We start from the raw sequence: 16,760 nt of genomic DNA on the forward strand, positions 1-16,760 counted from the left end.
TTTTTTTTAATAAGTTTTTCTGGAAAAAAAAATTCTCCTGTTTTTCTGAATATTTTTTTTGACAATTTTTTTTTCAGTAAAACTGAAAAAAATACTCAGAAAAACAGAAAGAAAAAAAAATACTCAAAAAAACAAAGCAACTCAAAAAAAATTAGTCAGAAAAACAAGAAAGAAAAAAAAATACTCAAAAAAACAAAGCAACCCAAAAAAATTAGTCAGAAAAACAAGAAAGAAAAAAAATTACTCAAAAAAACAAAGCAACCCAAAAAAATTTGTCAGAAAAACAGGAGGGTTTTTTTTCCCAAGTGAATGCAATATGCTTCCGTACATACTTCACACCTGTGTATAACCTGAAAAACAAAACAAAAAATTTAAAAACAAAAAAAAAAGTTATGTTATTCTGACTCTGCTCTGTGGCATCACCATGTGGCAAACTAGTGTTTGTACAGTCAGAGTTCTGTGTGGTACATAAATCAATTCTTGTCCCGCCAATCGTACTAAAGAGGAAATAACATGACACCATAATTTGAGAATCTCTATGATATGCTACAAAAAGTATTTCTCCTCTTGTTAAGGTTTAACAGTACTTGCTGTAACTGTCGTTGTCACCCCCCCCCCATGGAATTTCAAATAATCTATGCACTTGTGTAACTTCTAGTTGTCCCCAGACAAAATGCAGTTGTAAAAGCGATCCGTATTCTATCTATCTATCTATCTATCTATCTATCTATCTATCTATCTATCTATCTATCTATCTATCTATCTATCTATCTATCTATCTATCTATCTATCTATCTATCTATCTATCTATCTATCTATCTATCTATCTATCTATCTATCTATCTATCTATCTATCTGTCTGTCTGTCTATCGAATCACGGAACGATTGCTCTTCAATCCATAGACGATGTCTGGCGGTGCCGCGACAGGAGACGTCATCGACATTTTGACGATTGCGGCCGAACTATCCCGAATTCCAAGCCGCCGGCGTAGGCTCCCACAAGCCTTCTCTCAATGCAGTTCTCCACAAGCTCTTTGTCCGCGACCGGTTGGATGACGACACAGAATGTTGTCTGTGACAATTCGTCGCTATTGACGGTCTTCTTATTTCATATGGGAAGACAGAACCTGAACGGAAATTTTTGCGTTTAAAAAGGCAACGAGGGAGTAGAGGAGGAGCGTCGGGCTCGGACTTGCTGTCGCCCGACGAGCTTCATCACCATTACAGCAGCCTGCCAGTGTTAGCTAAAACACAACTACCGTGTCCTTGTGTGCGCCAGCGTGTTTATTTGTTTCTTTTTACTGTCCTTGTTATCCTAGAGTAATGTCGGTTTACATTGGACTTGCGTACAACGCAGACTGGCATCGAGGCGAATGTTCGTTGAGAGCTGTTGAAGTACTCTGAGCAGGCTGGGCTGGCACTCCGCAATGTTCGGGACGTTTGCAAGAGACAACGCAGCACATAAATAATAACATCCTAAAAAGAAGGTACGTAAACAAGTGCTTGTTTTAAAGCCACGCAGCTGTTGTGTATGTTTATGAGCGCTGTTTCGTGTTGGGCAGGTGGATATCTCACAGTTGTGCGCTTCCTGCCGCTTGTGACAAATATTCCCTTCACGTTTTCAACCCGCAAGGGGGTGGGGGGGGGGGGGGGGGGGGACTCTTATATAAGACGGTGGGATTCCTGTGTGCAAGGTTTCCTGTGCAGGGAAACACTGGCTGGCTGCACCCAAAGGAGAAGCATGTGTATCAACAAGGTAGACTGACGGTAAGTAGCGAAGTATAATTACTTCGTTACTGTACTTAGATTTTCAGGTGTCTGTAGTGTACTATACTATAGTACTTAAGTATTTATTTAACTACTTATCCAACCTTTGTTCCCTACATTTTTATATACAAACAAATATCTGTACTTTTCATTTGGTTATTAATAGCGCTTTCACTATTTAATATTTTTTTAGAATCGATTAATCTATCGATTATTTAATCGATTAATGGACTAATCGGATAAATTTTAATTTTGCATTAAAGTGTATTAACAAAGCACCCCACCCCATTACTGTTTATTAAGCAATTATTTATTTTGTACTTCGTATTCATATAGTGATTTAACAAAAAGGGGGATTGATGTACTGTGTTACCGGCTCGGTCATTGTTTTCCAAAGTAAAAACAGATGTTTACAAATGTCGTATTTTGATTAAACACAGACAATAATCAGTCTTCTTTCTTGAAGGACTACAGAAATCAGTGAACCATTATACTGTTATGCTGAAATCTGAGGATTTGGACAATTTTAAATAAAAAAAATACTCTATTATTAAAATAATTGTTGATTAGTTAGATAATCGATTATATGTCGATTAATCGATTAATTTTGACAGCTCTAGTAATAAGCAATTTTTTTCTTAGCATCAGGGGATGATTACATGATGTAAAAACAAGACTTAAAAAGAGAGAGGTAAAGTCAATTGCAAGTCTAAAAAACACCAGCATCATGTGACGTTCAAAAATTCTCGGTGTAATCTAAAAACTCAAATACAAGTACAAGTGTTCAATTGTCATTAAGAGCTAATTCAGGCATTTTTTTGTGACTCACCTCACGACAGTAACAAAGTTAGGCAACTGCACAGGGGGTCCTCGACCTATGATATTTTACTTGGCGGGAGCTTGTGATGATGTTATAGTGATGTAATCATATGTTGACATTTAATTTGTGTAATTCTTTTTCCTCTCATAGGTCTTTGCTTTCGCCTCTACCTCTCGCACCTCCACTGTCAAACCCTCCTCCATCATGACATCGCCAGACTCCCCCCCTCTCGTTTCCCCTTCCCCATGTCCCGCGCCTCCCCCGTCCCTCCCCACCTCCCCCGTGCCTTCCTCCCCCGCCCCGTCCTCCTCCTCCCTCCCAGTCCCTCCCTCGCTGCCCCCCACGGGAGAGGTGATGGTCCTGGCTCTGGGTCGGAAGAAACAACGGGTCCTGATCTTTTTGTCCATCCTTCCAAATCTCTTCCTGGCCTTCCTGCTCTCCTCCGACCCCCTCATCACCCTCGCTTCGCCACACCACTGCCACCTGCCTGGGCCCGCGCCGTCGCCCGAGGTGCTGAACGTCTCCCTGCCCTGGGAGAAGGGTTCGAGGCCTGGCGACAACGGAGATCTTTCCCAGTGTAAGCAGTATGTCAATGGGAGCCAGTCGGTGGTGGTGGGCTGCCAGGCCGGCTGGGACTATAACATCACGGAAGGGCTGAAGAACAACATTGTAACTGAGGTAAAGCTCCAAGTGGGCGCCCTTATTGCTTCGCTAGTTATTGCTTCTCAAGGGAATTGTGTTTTTATTTTTCTTGCTGAGGAGGCAAACAAGTATTGTGCTGTGCCTTGTTAAATAGCAGCTGCACATACTCTATTGTCATTTCGAGATGGATAAAAGGGCTTCTGAGAGAAGGATTTTGACACAATCAGACCCGAAAGGGAGTTCCGGCAACTGATGTTGCCTTCAAGATGAAATATCCGAGATTTGTGAGCATTCTAAATAATTGATCGCTATCACGGGTTAATCCTGATGCCGGAGGCTTCCTCTTACACGCTCAGCCCGCTTCTCACCTTTCGTTTGTGGCTTCACTGGTCAGGCAGAGCGAAAATGAAAATCCCCAAGCCAGACATTTTTTTTCCCCGGATCCCCATCTGTCTCCGTGACAGCTGTGGCCCAGAATGATTATGTCATAGATGCGCCCTCCATTCATCCCTTCCTCCTCAATGTGACAAATCAGGGACGTCTGGAGGCAATTTCATTACCTTTGGCTCTGAGGTCCCCTTGGACTGAAAAGATACGGGTGTCACGGGACAAGGTCATGGTATTCAATTACATAATTTAAAGGTCTGAATTTATATTTCCGTATGCTATTAAGCATCGATATGCACAATACGGTACATTAAAGTACAGTATGTTGTTGTATTTAAAATAGTTGTACTATAGCAAAAAAAAAAAAAAAACATAGCCAAATCAAAATATACATTTAGTAGGGATACCACTTTTTTCGGACAGTTAACAGTGCAAGTACTCAACTTTTGAGTAGTCACCGATACCGATACAACCAGTACTTTTCATGCATTAAATCCCCCCCACCCCCACACACACAAAAAAGTCAGATAATGTAGCATATTTCCTTAACATTACATGATATTAGCGCCAATTTCCCATTATTCCGATTTCAAAATTTTAATTTCTGATTTCAAAAAGGTCACAAGAGCCACAAGTACCGATACCTGGAAATAAGACTCGTCTCGACATGATACCGATACTTGGTATCGGTACTCCCCCCATTCCTAATATTTAATTCAGTGTAACTGTGCATATACAAGATGATCATGAAAAAAATATGGCAAAATGTCGTAATGGTGAATGTCATAACGTACGCGGATTTAGGGATGGAAGAGTACTGATACCAGGTATCGGGCTGATACCCGACCTTATTTCAAGGTGGCCGTTTTACGATAAGGAACAAGAAATTAGAAATGAGAAGAATATAAAACTGCCATTTATTTCATGCATGTCTTTCTTTCAAATTTCATGTCATTCTTGTTTTTAATATATCAAAAGTATTTCTTGTATCGGTACTCGGTATCGGCGACTCAAGAGATGACCACCTTTATTGGCATTGGTCTGACAACGGGTGCTGGTGTTGGAAAAGGACTAATGAATTCAACTTATAGCGCTTGTTTTGATATAGAAATAAATCATTTACATGTAAAATAGTAACAAAATGTCTCTTCATAATGTTTCATGATTTGATGTTTCAGAAGCAAAAATATTTGTCTTCACTTTTGGCTGCCTGGTCTGATTTGAGAACATATCACATTAATGATTAACCAAGATCCTCAAGTCAACACTGCGTTAAAAAGTGTCATCTTATTACCGATGATTCTTGTTTTGGTTCTGAAGGTGGAGATCAGATCAGCTCAGGGCAGATTTAATGTGGTGTGATACAGGGCTGTGGGCCACCCCAAATGAGGAAAATTCCCAAACTGTTTGCTCCATCAACTTTGACAGTCTTTTCTTGACATTTTAGTGTTTTTAATAAAGTCAGACAACGTCAAAGTGGTCCTTGCATCCTTTGATTTTTCTGTATGCGTCCTTCAAATCGAAAAGTTTGGACACCCCTGCTATATGCAATAATTAAAAGGCAGTGAGATTTAATGAGAGGAAACCAAAAGTCCAACGGCAAAATCCAAAAATACTTTGAAGAGAATGCGCCTGACTTTTATTGCATACAGCAGGGGTGTCCAAACTTTTCGATTTGAAGGACGCATACAGAAAAATCAAAGGATGCAAGGACCACTTTGACGTTGTCTGACTTTATTAAAAACACTAAAATGTCAAGAAAAGACTGTCACAGTTGATCGAGCAAACAGTTTGGGAATTGTCCTCATTTGGGGTGGCCCACAGCCCTGTATCACACCACATTAAATCTGCCCCTGCCCTGAGCTGATCTGATCTCCACCTTCAGAGCCAAAACAAGAGTCATCGGTAATAAGATGACAGTTTCGCCTGCCGCAGTTACTCGCTCTCAGGCGTGTGCGTGCGTGTGTGTGTGTTTTCACATCTGTGCTCACTAAAGTGGTGCCCACACCAGCGCTGTGAGCACAAACAAAGGGTTTTTTTTGTACCAGGTTTGCAAATATGGAGTGGAGGTGCGTTTTCCCTTTTAACTCATTCGCTGCCATTGACGGCTATAGACGTCAAAAATTTATTATTATTATTATTAACTATTTCTATTCATTTAAATTTTTTTCCACTTAAGTTAACAAGAGTATGAAAACCTATAATTTTTTAAATTGTACATTTAGAACAGATATCAAATTTGTGATTAATCTTGAGTTAACTAGCAAAGTCATGTGATTAATTACAATTTAAAAAAAAAAGAAGAAGAAAAGATTATTAAAAACATGTCATCCATGAACATGTCTCTCGGACCTGGGACCATCTTGGTTATCATGCTTGTTGACTCATTCAATAAAAAAATTTAATCGTCGGACTCCCCTAATTTTTAATAATCTTTTCTTCTTCTTTTTTTAATTATTATTTTTAAAATTGTAATTAATCACATGACTTCGCTAGTTAACTCAAGATTAATCACAAATTTGATATCTGTTCTAAATGTACAATTTAAACATTTTTAGGTTTTCATACTCTTGTTAACAAAAGTGGAAAAAATGTGAAATTAATAGAAATAGTTCAAATGAATTTTTGACGTCTATAGCCGTCAATGGCAGTGAATGAGTCAACAAGCATGATAACCAAGATAGTCCCAGGTCCGAGAGACATGTTCATGGACGACATGTTTTTAATAATCTTTTCTTCTTTTTTTTATTTTATTATTTTTTTAAAATTGTAATTAATCACATGACTTCGCTAGTTAACTCAAGATTAATCACAAATTTGATATCTGTTCTAAATGTACAATTGAAAAAATTATAGGTTTTCATACTCTTGTTAACAAAAGTGGAACAAATGTGAAATTAGTAGAAATAGTTCAAATGAATTTTTGACGTCTATAGCCGTCAATGGCAGTGAATGAGTCAACAAGCATGATAACCAAGATGGTTCCAGGTCGGAGAGACATGTTCATGGACGACATGTTTTTAATAATCTTTTCTTCTTTTTTTTTTTTAAAAAAATTGTAATTAATCACATGACTTTGCTAGTTAACTCAAGATTAATCACAAATTTGATATCTGTTCTAAATGTACAATTTAAACATTTCTAGGTTTTCATACTCTTGTTAACAAAAGTGGAAAAAATGTGAAATTAATAGAAATAGTTCAAATGAATTTTTGACGTCTCTAGCCGTCAATGGCAGTGAATGAGTCAACAAGCATGATAACCAAGATGGTCCCAGGTCCGAGAGACATGTTCATGGATGACATGTTTTTAATAATCTTTTCTTCTTCTTTTTTTTTTTAAATTGTAATTAATCACATGACTTTGCTAGTTAACTCAAGATTAATCACAAATTTGATATCTGTTCTAAATGTACAATTTAAACATTTCTAGGTTTTCATACTCTTGTTAACAAAAGTGGAAAAAATGTGAAATTAATAGAAATAGTTCAAATGAATTTTTGACGTCTATAGCCGTCAATGGCAGTGAATGAGTCAACAAGCATGATAACCAAGATGGTCCCAGGTCCGAGAGACATGTTCATGGATGACATGTTTTTAATAATCTTTTCTTCTTCTTTTTTTTTTAAATTGTAATTAATCACATGACTTTGCTAGTTAACTCAAGATTAATCACAAATTTGATATCTGTTCTAAATGTACAATTTAAACATTTCTAGGTTTTCATACTCTTGTTAACAAAAGTGGAAAAAATGTGAAATTAATAGAAATAGTTCAAATGAATTTTTGACGTCTATAGCCGTCAATGGCAGTGAATGAGTCAACAAGCATGATAACCAAGATGGTCCCAGGTCCGAGAGACATGTTCATGGACGACATGTTTTTAATAATCTTTTCTTCTTTTTTAAATTTTATTATTTTTTTAAAATTGTAATTAATCACATGACTTCGCTAGTTAACTCAAGATTAATCACAAATTTGATATCTGTTCTAAATGTACAATTTAAACATTTCTAGGTTTTCATACTCTTGTTAACAAAAGTGGAAAAAATGTGAAATTAATAGAAATAGTTCAAATAAATTTTTGACGTCTATAGCCGTCAATGGCAGTGAATGAGTCAACAAGCATGATAACCAAGATGGTCCCAGGTCCGAGAGACATGTTCATGGACGACATGTTTTTAATAATCTTTTCTTCTTTTTTAAATTTTATTATTTTTTTAAAATTGTAATTAATCACATGACTTCGCTAGTTAACTCAAGATTAATCACAAATTTGATATCTGTTCTAAATGTACAATTTAAACATTTCTAGGTTTTCATACTCTTGTTAACAAAAGTGGAAAAAATGTGAAATTAATAGAAATAGTTCAAATAAATTTTTGACGTCTATAGCCGTCAATGGCAGTGAATGAGTCAACAAGCATGATAACCAAGATGGTCCCAGGTCCGAGAGACATGTTCATGGACGACATGTTGAATAAATTTCATGTTAGTCACAAAAACAGGGAGGGACTGTTCCTATACAAACAAGTGACGATCTGAGACAACTCGAGCAAATACTTGTCTGTTAAAGCACAAATGAAACCGTCACAAAACTGGTCTGTGGAGTTTTTCAACCCGTTTGTCAGCATTTCCCAACCCGCGTCCACCCGTAGCAGCGCCGTGGCCTCATGTGCATTGTTGTGAGTCTGTCAATGAGCAACAGGATGGCGGCGATGATTTGACAAGCTTTTACGTTTGTGCACTCGGGCTCCAATTAGGCAGAGGCTTTTCATCTGCAGCCTCCCGGTCCCGCTGTTTGCCGCTTTATCATTCCAAATCATTTTGCTTTCAGCGTTCAGCAGACTGCAACATTAGCAGCTCACTTGTTAATGGAAATCAGTGGCTTGCCGAAATGTGATTAAAAGTCATGTTTTTATTACTTTCCCCACAGAGATGATGTTTTGCTTCAGTTTCTCTGCAAAGAAAATAAAAGGGTTTATCAACCTAATTAATTTGAGTGGAAATACTTTTCATTTGATGTAATTCTACTATAACTATTTAAGGCTGACATGCAATTGGCCGTACTGTGTGCAGTGGGATCTGGTGTGTAATCGCTATTGGCTGGTCCCCGTGGAGGAGGTGTGCTTTATCCTGGGGGCTCTGACCGGTTGTCTCGGACTAGGTTTTGCTGCTGACAGGTGACACAAACACTCACAAGACCAACAACATATTGCAAACATTTTGACTGAGCAGAGTTCTAGAGTGCAACAATTTTTTTCCTGAAATATCAGAAAATATCAAAACAATTGGCACAATATTTAGGATTTTTGGGGGGCATTTAAGCCTTGTTCTCCCTATAGATGTTACTATAAAAAAAAGCTAGCTTAATGTTAGAAAACTATGACCAATTGTCCAAAATTCATTTATACATTTCGAACTATGACCACATAATCTCTCAAATTTTTCATTTTATGGGCGCCAGGCGTTTTCCCCGCCATAGAAGAAGTTTAACGTCACTTGATATCAGGATATCATGATACCAATCTTTACCGAAATTCATCTCTGCCTATGCCCACATCAATCTCTGAAAATATTAAAACGATGATAGCAATATTGTGGATTTAATAAAACTCTTCATGTCCATAAAATGACAACCCCAAATCCTTAGCTTGCAATGTACACATCAGGCATACTGTATGTGGACTGCAGTTTGGTTATGCTCTACCCACAGGGCAGGTTTTGAGGATAATTTATAGGGAGATAACGGATATATTTACATGTAAAAGCTGCCATTAATGCGCCAGTTGACTGAGCACATTTGATACGATGAGCGAATAAGTAACGCCTGCTCAATGTTAAATATTTCGATTTCTGTTTCTGCTTATTTACACTCAGACTTCAAATTAAAAATATACCTCACTCCTCAAATTACATTATTTGTACTAGATCAAAATTTCTTAATAATCTGTCAAAAATAATGACAGCATTTTATTTATTAACTGATGTACTGTAATATATAATTACAAGTGCAGAATCAACAAAGTATCCTCAGTGAATCTACCTAATTTATGACAAAAAATTGACATAGTTGAAAATAGGATTATTTGAGTAACTCTTCATTTTTCAGGCGTCTTTTTCGAAAATAAAATGTTTATCAACATTTCAGCTGCATATTCAAACAGATAATAGCTTTGGTAAATGATTTCGCAAATATGCCAAAAACCTTCATTCATTCTTTGTAAAAAATGTTTTACGCCAACAGCAACTTCCAAACAAACATAAGCAAAGTAAACACCGCTCCGCTTGTTTCCTTCACAGAATCGGCCGCTCCAAGACCTTGCTAGCGTCACTCACTCTGTCGGTGTTGTTTGGCGTTTTGGTGTGCGTCTCGCCGAACCCTTGCATCTTCATCGTCATGCGCTTCTGCCTGGCTGCTACGAGCGCCGGCGTCTACCTCACCCTCTACATCTCTCGTGAGTTTTTTCGCCCGCCCAAACAACAGTATTAGACATTTTCCTGTTGAGGTCATTTGGTTTTCGGTCGGTCTTTTAGGCCTGGAGTTGTGCGAGCCTTCACTGAGGCTGCTGGCTACCGTACTGGCGGGGCTGATGACCGTTTCTGGGGAGCTGCTGTTGCTGGCAGTGGCCCTCGGCTGTCAGTCCTGGAGAGGTCTGCTGGGAGCCGGCGCCGCCCCGCTAATGCTCTTCCTCAGCTACGGGTACGAGAGAGCTTAGATTCTTCACCTTTATGCTGCATTTGCATTTTTGGACAAAGACACATTACTATGCCCAATATTTTTGACTTTACTTTTGTTGCATATTCACAAGGTCACCTATGGTCTTATTCATTCATTCATTCATTTTGCATTCTGCTTGTTAAATAAGCTTAATTGTGAACGTGGGCCTGTGTTATGCATATTTGTTATCTGAAACGTGCTTGTTATTGCCAGAAAGATGCAATAACTTATAGGCAGAATCCCGATTGGCATTTGATAAAGTGTCTCGATTGGCTTTTTTGGGTTGTATTGATTCTTATTCCCTCACCACTCTGAGCCCTTTATCTCATGTCAGTATGCATTAAAGCACCTTCTGTCACGGGTGCATAATCGTTGAAGTCCGCTGTTGTAATTTAAACCTCCATTCTTGCTTGAAAAACTAAATTAAAAAAGTAATAATCACAGATTAAGAACAAACAGTTGTAGTGGGGGGTGGGGGGGGGGGGCGAGATGGATTATTACATTACGCATGCAACCCATGGTGGTTATTTCCACTTTGAAAGGCCAAAATTTACAAAGGCTACAATGGTGTGATGCTGGGTAAAGGTCAAAAGTATTGACGTGTCACTTGGCCTGCAGCATTCCTGGAGTTTTTCCAGAGTCTCCTCGCTGGCTGCTGCTGTCTGAGCGACATGGAGACATGAACTCCTTCAGCGAGAGGAGAAACTCCAACAGAGATTTGAGGGATGATGAGAGCTTTACAGGTGCGTGCACAGTGATGGCTTTGTGTCATGGTGCCTTTTCAAATACTACTTTGGGTTTTTGTTTGCTTTATTATAGGAGAAGGCAACACACACACAAAATATTTACAATAATTCACTCCCAGCCAATTTCACTGAAGCAACCCCCTTCGCTTTCGACTGTTTTACTGGATTTTGCAAGGCCCACAGAATATTGTGTTCTATTGCTACAAAAACATGGAACCTACCAAAAGAACGATTAGAGTCTCTTCTTTCTGTTTCCGTTTTTGCAGCAATTAGCATAAGAATATAGCTAAGTTTCATCATTATTCACAAACCTGTTCAAAACACTGGGGAAAAGAGCTTGGTGCAACATGGCTGTAGTGGCTAAGTCCATCCTAAAGCCACTGTGGGTGCGATAGACATTTGAAGTGTTTGACGCGTTTGATGGCTTTGTTGGAAAAACAAGTCTTTTGCTGTGTGACTTTTAAGATGATTTATTTCCTCACGTAAGCTTCAAGTGCTACAATGTACATTCAAATCTTGCCAGCATTAAACACAATGTGCCCAACTCCTAGCGACCTTAACAGCAGTCTAAAAACTTTATTGCTCCAAGTCTAATTACACACCTGTCACTGATGAGCACCTGTTGGCTTAAGTAGGAAACAAGGGTGACACCTAATGGCCATCTTAGTGACCCGCATGCTAGAACACAGAATGGCTCTCACAATGGCCCTGGTTGATCTATTATACTCTGCTGCCACCTGCTGACTGTTTTTTGTAATAACTACCATTGCTTTAAGCGACCTCTTCATGTCAGAGGCTGCATCAAAGCCTTCTGTATGCTCTAGCATAAAAAATATATTATATATATATATATATATATATATATATATATAAAATAATAAAAAAACAATATAAATACATTTTTCGGGACCATGGCAATATTTAAAATATAACATATTTATATGTATTCGGGAGCAAATGTGTTGATATTGCATTTGTGGAATTTGAAATAAGCAGCAAAGTCCACCTGTTTTTATTCATCTCAGGAGATGGCCATTTTGAAACTTACTGTCGACTAAAAATGACATTGCACTTGCTAATTGGCTCAGGTAACGACGAATCACAGCTCACCTGACGTTGGAAAACTGAGCTATGATTGGTTGTTACTTGAGCCCTTGTGCAACTGTGATGTCATTTTTAGTGGACAGTAAGTGGCAAAATGGCCGCCTCTGGGATTGGTAAGAACAGGGTGGATTTTGCTGCAGTCCCAACACCGCAAAAAAAATAAAAATAAAATGATCCAAGTGGTTCACTTGTTGCAACGTGACAGGCCTCAGTGCTACGTCTATATTGCCTGATTTACATTGACCCCTGCTGTTTTCTGTTTGCCGGCACCAGAGCTTGATTCCGAGCCGGCGCCCTCCTCACGTCCCCAACTATCCTTCCCTGAGCTCTTCCACAGTAGAAACATCTGGAAGAACATATGCGTGCTCGGCTTCACCTCGTGAGTCATCCGCCACAGCTTCCTTTATCACATTTCCTGTTGCCAAGTCAGCACAATCTCAATGTCTCCCTTTAGGTTCATCTCTCACGGCATCAGCCACTGTTACAGCTCTTTCCGTGGCGATGTCCGAGGCACGGCTCCCAGCTTCTATTGGACGTACCTTCTGTCGGTGTGCGCGGGGGGCGGCGCCTGGGTGTTGCTGTGGGCCACCGTCGACAGGTGCGGCCGGCGCGGTATTCTTCTGCTCTCCATGACGATGACGGGCCTGGCCTCCTTGATCCTCCTGGGACTCATGAAGTGTAAGCGGGATCATTTTCTTTTACTTATATGAGAGGCGGGTAGGCATTTGCAAATTCACTATATTTGGGTTTTAGGTCCCTGTAAAGTATACATAAATATGTCATATTGCTTTTAGTTTTTTTAAATAACGTTTATTGAACATACATGAATAATACAAATATCAGTCAATCCAATTTACATGTATCGACAAAAAATATATAAATAAAAATTATACGCCATGAAGATCAACATAAATCACATATTAAAAAAAGACAAAAATAAATAAATTAAAAACACAAACATTAACATTCAATTAGCTGAGTTTTTTAAATTTATATATATATTTCTGCATTCATAGTAATTACTAATTGACATTTCTTGTTTCATATAAATTTAAGAGACTTGTCTCAGTCAAATAATTTAAATAAATGTCTTGAGTTTAGAAATTTAGGAATATGACATTTTCCCAACAAACATACAAATGAACCATAGTTCATTCACATTTTTTTTTTGTTTACCGCTATCTTCAGAAATGACATCATTGTCTCTATCTCCCTCTTGTGGCTCAAAAGTGCTACCGCATAAATAAAAACAAACGATCACCCAGCAGCAGTTCAGGTCAGGTCACTGCTCTCACGCTTGGAATGCCAAAACTTGATTGGACCTGTGTTTACACTGTGAGACATGTCAGTGACGAGGAAGTCACTGATGTTAATAGTATGATATCATAGCAATCAGGGCAACAAATAAGGCATGCGAGGAGGCAGACGCCAAGCCTTTGTGTTCTTTCTTCCTGGCAAACTGATTTTTTTTTTCTTTACAGGAAGACGTTTGGTAATAGCACACCATTCCTGTTACATTATACGCCACTCTGCCAATTGATCAATATACTGCAGCTTTACTGTTCAAATAGTGAACTACACTATTAAAAGAGCAAATGCAGAATTCTGACGTGTCGTCTTTCCTTCTTCAGATCTCAGTGAGACTGCCATCACTGTTTTCTCCGTGATGGGCCTCTTCTCCTCGCAGGCAACCGCCTCCCTCTGCATTCTCCTCACTGCGGAGATCATGCCCACCGTCATCAGGTAAGGAAGGCACTTGAGGTACTTTACATTACATCAATGATTCCCAACCACTGTGCCGTGTCACAGTCGCGTACCGTGAGAGATCAACAGGTGTGCTATCAATATCACTTGAATTGCTTCCAAAATTATTATTTACTACATTTTTTTTATGTTTATATTGCTATGCTAGCGACATATAGGGATGGGCACAGAGGTGGCAAATCCAGGTCCAGAAAGTAAAAACCCTGCCACAGTTTGGCTTTAGCCTTAGGTGCTAGCTAGCTAGCTAGCTCCCATGAGCTCGTTTACCTGCTAGGGACCAAGCATGGTCCTGTCCCATGGTGCTCTCTTACCTTCTAGTGCGCTAGCTAGCTAGCTAGCACCCTAGCTAGCTCCCATGGTGCTTGTTTACCTGCTTGGGAGCTAGCTAGCTAGCTAACATCAATGGCTAAAGCTTTTAACTCTCTGGACCTGGATTTGCCACCTCTGGACGGCAGAACACATTTTGACAAATGTTTTGCTCTTCCACTAGGTATCTATCTACCTGTTGCCGCTATTAAAAAAATAAAAATAAAATATTTTATGTTCCCAGGTTTCACACTGATTAAATAAATGTGCCATTAAATTGAGAGGATAGTAACCAAGCCCTGCTGCAAAAATAGCGTAAATACACTAATAATTGACCCCTTAAAGTGGATATAGATACCACCAAATGGTGGCAAAAGCACTACTTTTCTCTAAATAAAGCTCCTCAAATGACTTCAACAAACAGTACCGTAGTTATTTGGCAGCAAGTTACTACAAAATGGTGGCAAAACACACTTTAACATATTGTGCACTATATGGCACCAAGATGCCATAAGATGGCGCCAAAGTAATACTTTGAGCACAAATACAGCAAATATGTGAGTTTTTCAGTGACTGATGGAGGAAAGGGTACCCCCAAAAAATACGTAGGGGTTCCTATTGTGAAATGCGTGCCTCGGCTCACTAAAAGTTGTGAAGCAAGATTGATTCATATAATTACAAGCTGAGGGTGTGGGTCCACAGAGGGACGGGTGTGGGCGCCGTGCTGGCCCTGGGTTGCGTGGGGCGCCTCAGCTCGCCACTCATGGACCTGAGGAACCACTACGGCTACTTCCTACACCACGTGGTCTACTCCTCCCTGGCCCTGCTGGCCGTCCTGTCCATCCTGCTGCTGCCCGAGAGCAAGAGGAAGCCGCTGCCTCAGACTCTGGCCGACGGCGAGCAGTACCGGCGCCCCCCGCTGGGCAGGAGGAGGCGGGACAACGTGCCGCTGCTGGCCACGCCCAACCCGGAGACTTAACGGCCTCGGAGGAGTCGTAGGGGTGGCGTGTGCAATTCCGCGGGAACACTTAAGGGTACTTTGGTTTATGTTGATGGATGAAGGAGAGTAGAGAGATAAAAGGGCTGTAAAGATTTTTGAATTCATGGCGATTGATGAATCTTCCTAACACTATCGTCTCTTTGTGGCTCAGCTTCCTCCAGTTGAAATCGTTCTTATCTGTCGATGATTGGCACACGCAGTTCCCGGCATGTGTCATGTTTTGTTGTTGTTTCAAAGTGAGCTGACGCCTCCCTCATCTGACGTAGAGCACAGTTCTCAGATGTATCCCGTTACACTCCAAGCTTTTATTTGCTGTAAATACTTTTCTTGAAATGAAGGGTTTCTTTTGATGTGCGTCTGAGAGATGGCGACGGCGTGGCAAAATGCACTTTGATACGACAAAGTTAAAGGAGAATTGCTCAACGAAACAGTCGCACTGCACTGCGTAATCAGTATTAGGAATCCAATTCAAAGTGTAAATCTGGCCCGGAGCCAGATTATTCCTATTTTATTTAAGCCGTGCCCAAAAGAGACGGAGCAGTACATTTTCTATTAATAAATTACAGTTTAGGCATGGAGGCAAAATGTGTCGTAACATTCTTATCTGCATGTGTGGAAGCACTTTGAAGGCCTTTTTTTTCTCTTTTTCTTAAAAATGCTTTTGTTCCTCAGAAGCTTACATGACCTCTTTAGAAGTCTCATCATAGACGTGTATGGGTTCAAGTGGAGTAGAAGCTCACACGGTGACGAATATAAGCCTAATGCTGAATGTCTGCCGATGCTGTAGAAGGGGCCCCATGACGAAGCTCCTCAGTAGCTCCCGAAGGGCCCCCCGAGCTCCGTGTTAGTCCACTTCCGACTGTTTTGTCTCGCTCAAGTTGAATGTAGTGACTGCAGGCAAAGTCTATGCTGGTGGGCTCAATGTGCACAGAAAAAAAGCCAGGATTTCCTAATTAAAGGGATAATGAATATTACAAACTCTTTCTTCACCTTTGACTACTTGCGCAGTATAATGACCTGGCTTGACTCTGATAATACTGTGTCTGAAAACACTTGATTGTTCAACGATGACCCAGTTAACTCTGTAACCTGATTTCACGTCCAATAAAACTGGTTCCATTAACAGTGTACGTCTCATGTTGGAGCTCGAACGAACTATAGCACTTATGAAAGACGAATTAGACTTTGGCAGTTGTTGTTTGCATGTGGTTTGTTGAAGGAATGGGGAAAGACGCACCAGCCTCAATGTTAGGTACACCTGTGCAACGTAATGCATTTTAACCCCTAGGCGTTATTGTGACCATTTTTGGGCTTTTTGTTGGTTCTGACCAAGCCATCTCAAAATAAAATACTGCCCACGGGTTAAGTGTGCCAAAGCTACAAATGCACCATTGTATTTATTTTATTATTTATACAATTATTTGCACCTATGATCATCAAAAGATATCTGAACAAACCATGGTTCAAAATGTCCATTTACTGTAGCTTTTTTTTGGTGGTGTC

At 39.8% G+C, this 16,760-nt stretch overlaps 1 protein-coding gene across 3 annotated transcripts; it reads left to right on the top strand.

Moving 5' to 3' along the window:
• Positions 1-931: 931 nt before the first annotated feature.
• On the top strand, positions 932-16,380 carry slc22a17 (solute carrier family 22 member 17). Of its 3 annotated transcripts, XM_077554819.1 has the most exons (11): positions 932-1,240; positions 1,321-1,488; positions 2,739-3,266; positions 8,696-8,799; positions 9,920-10,074; positions 10,154-10,319; positions 10,956-11,080; positions 12,461-12,566; positions 12,642-12,865; positions 13,819-13,930; positions 14,960-16,380. In XM_077554819.1, exons 3-11 carry the CDS (start codon positions 2,793-2,795, stop codon positions 15,234-15,236), a joined length of 1,743 nt encoding a protein of 580 aa, XP_077410945.1. In that variant the 5' UTR covers positions 932-1,240; positions 1,321-1,488; positions 2,739-2,792; the 3' UTR covers positions 15,237-16,380. The 3 variants fall into 3 exon arrangements, with proteins under 3 accessions (XP_077410945.1, XP_077410944.1, XP_077410946.1); XM_077554818.1 differs by having other exon boundaries at positions 932-1,488; XM_077554820.1 differs by lacking the exons at positions 932-1,240; positions 1,321-1,488 and adding an exon at positions 1,662-1,768.
• The last annotated feature ends 380 nt before the right edge of the window (positions 16,381-16,760 follow it).

The sequence above is a fragment of the Vanacampus margaritifer genome, chromosome 20, assembly GCF_051991255.1.
Source record: "Vanacampus margaritifer isolate UIUO_Vmar chromosome 20, RoL_Vmar_1.0, whole genome shotgun sequence".
NCBI lineage: Eukaryota > Metazoa > Chordata > Actinopteri > Syngnathiformes > Syngnathidae > Vanacampus > Vanacampus margaritifer.